The 1,380-nt window shown below is 55.5% G+C and overlaps 1 protein-coding gene across 2 annotated transcripts in view; it reads right to left on the bottom strand.

The window, feature by feature from the left end:
• Positions 1 to 594, bottom strand: part of KLHL10 (kelch-like family member 10) — a 7,435-nt gene extending 6,841 nt beyond the window's left edge. The window contains exon 1 of one of the 2 annotated variants that reach the window (XM_008571073.1): positions 258 to 594. In XM_008571073.1, the coding sequence (XP_008569295.1) occupies positions 258 to 559 (302 nt within the window). In that variant the 5' untranslated portion in view covers positions 560 to 594. The remainder of the gene's footprint in view (positions 1 to 257) is intronic. The other variant, XM_008571075.1, reaches the window with a different exon arrangement.
• Positions 595 to 1,380: the final 786 nt, after the last annotated feature.

The raw sequence follows: 1,380 nt of genomic DNA, 5'->3' as shown, positions 1-1,380 counted from the left end.
AAGGTTGGTTTGGGTGGGATTCAAAGAAGAAAGCACCTGGCCCACCAATAGTTGGTTGAAATCCAGTTGAGAATCAGAGAAAAGAGGCTCTGCCCCTAGCTGTGTGTCTTCAGAAGACAAGGGAGCCAGGCTACAGGGACCCAGAGCTTTGATAGTGTCCCTAAACTTACGACGGTGGAGTGAGAAACAAAATAGATTAAAAGGTCTCAGAATGAGCCCCGTCCTCCCTTTGGCTTAGTTCGGTAACCCTGTTATACCTAAAGTAGGAACTGCAGCTACAGAGGATGTTCTTGTGGGCACTGAACTCAAAGCCATTGACCTTAATGACCACGTCGCAGAGCTTGCCCTCTAGCCTAAGCTCATTGAAGATCTCACAGGTCATCGCGCTCATCTTCCTCTCCATGTGAGGCTGGTGGAAACGCGAGGAGGCCGCCGCACTCTCCATGGCCACGGCACCCTGGGACCAGCGGAGGGAGGCTGCTCTCCGAGGGTGCTGAGGAGGGTTGTGGGGGGGCCCCTTCAGCCAGCTGTCACTCCTTTTCCCTACTACATTTTTCATATAGGGCCATCAGGCAGCCCAGGTTCCAGAATCCTGGGCCTGCCGTGAGATCACTCTCAGGATTGTGCTCTCAGGTTCTGGAACTCCCTCCGGTCCCTGCTCCCTTCCCCCCCCTCCCCCACCATACCACTCAGGCTGAAGACCACCCCACACCTCCTTCTGTGTCCTGGAACCCAGAGCAGACTGTGACAATCAACACCACGTAACCACGTAAGAGCTTTTATTGATTCTAGTTCCCGTGGCCCACTCCAGGCTGCCAAGGCCTGCAAATGCATCCCTGTAGCTTCCCTCTACCTCCCATGGCTCCACGCTTGGCTCCCCAGACAGACACTGAGTTCAAGGAAAGCCCAGTCAGAAGAGGCAGAGGGAGAAGTCAAGCTGATGGAAGTTGCCCCTGGCCCAGCTGCTGAAGGTCTTCCAGTCCCAGGATGTGTGGGTCACTCTGTTTTTCCTGGGATGAGGAGTGGGCCCAGTTAAGGAAGCAACTTCTGGATGTTTAACAGAGTTCACTGTATGGCTCCTTTAGATTCTCCTCCATCTGGCAATTAATAATTTTATTTTATTTTTTTTTTGGTCACCCAAACTTTAAGCCTGGAAATGACCACTCTTGCCAGGGACGTTGCTCCCGATGGAGTGGCAGGAGCCCACCCAAGGCTTCAGGACAGCCCACCCCCCGCGCAACCCCAGCACCTTGGGAGCCTCACCCTGCACCAGTTTGTCACCGAGCACACAGGCCAGGCCTCCCGAGGCCGCTCGCACCTCCTGGGCCCTCCCAATGCCGAGCCCTCGGCCCGGCTGGAGGCGACGCCTGCGCAGTGCGT

Source organism: Galeopterus variegatus, unplaced genomic scaffold, assembly GCF_000696425.1.
Source record: "Galeopterus variegatus unplaced genomic scaffold, G_variegatus-3.0.2 Scaffold658, whole genome shotgun sequence".
In the NCBI taxonomy this organism is placed as follows: Eukaryota; Metazoa; Chordata; class Mammalia; order Dermoptera; family Cynocephalidae; genus Galeopterus; species Galeopterus variegatus.
This window is presented reverse-complemented; position numbering and strand designations above follow the sequence as displayed.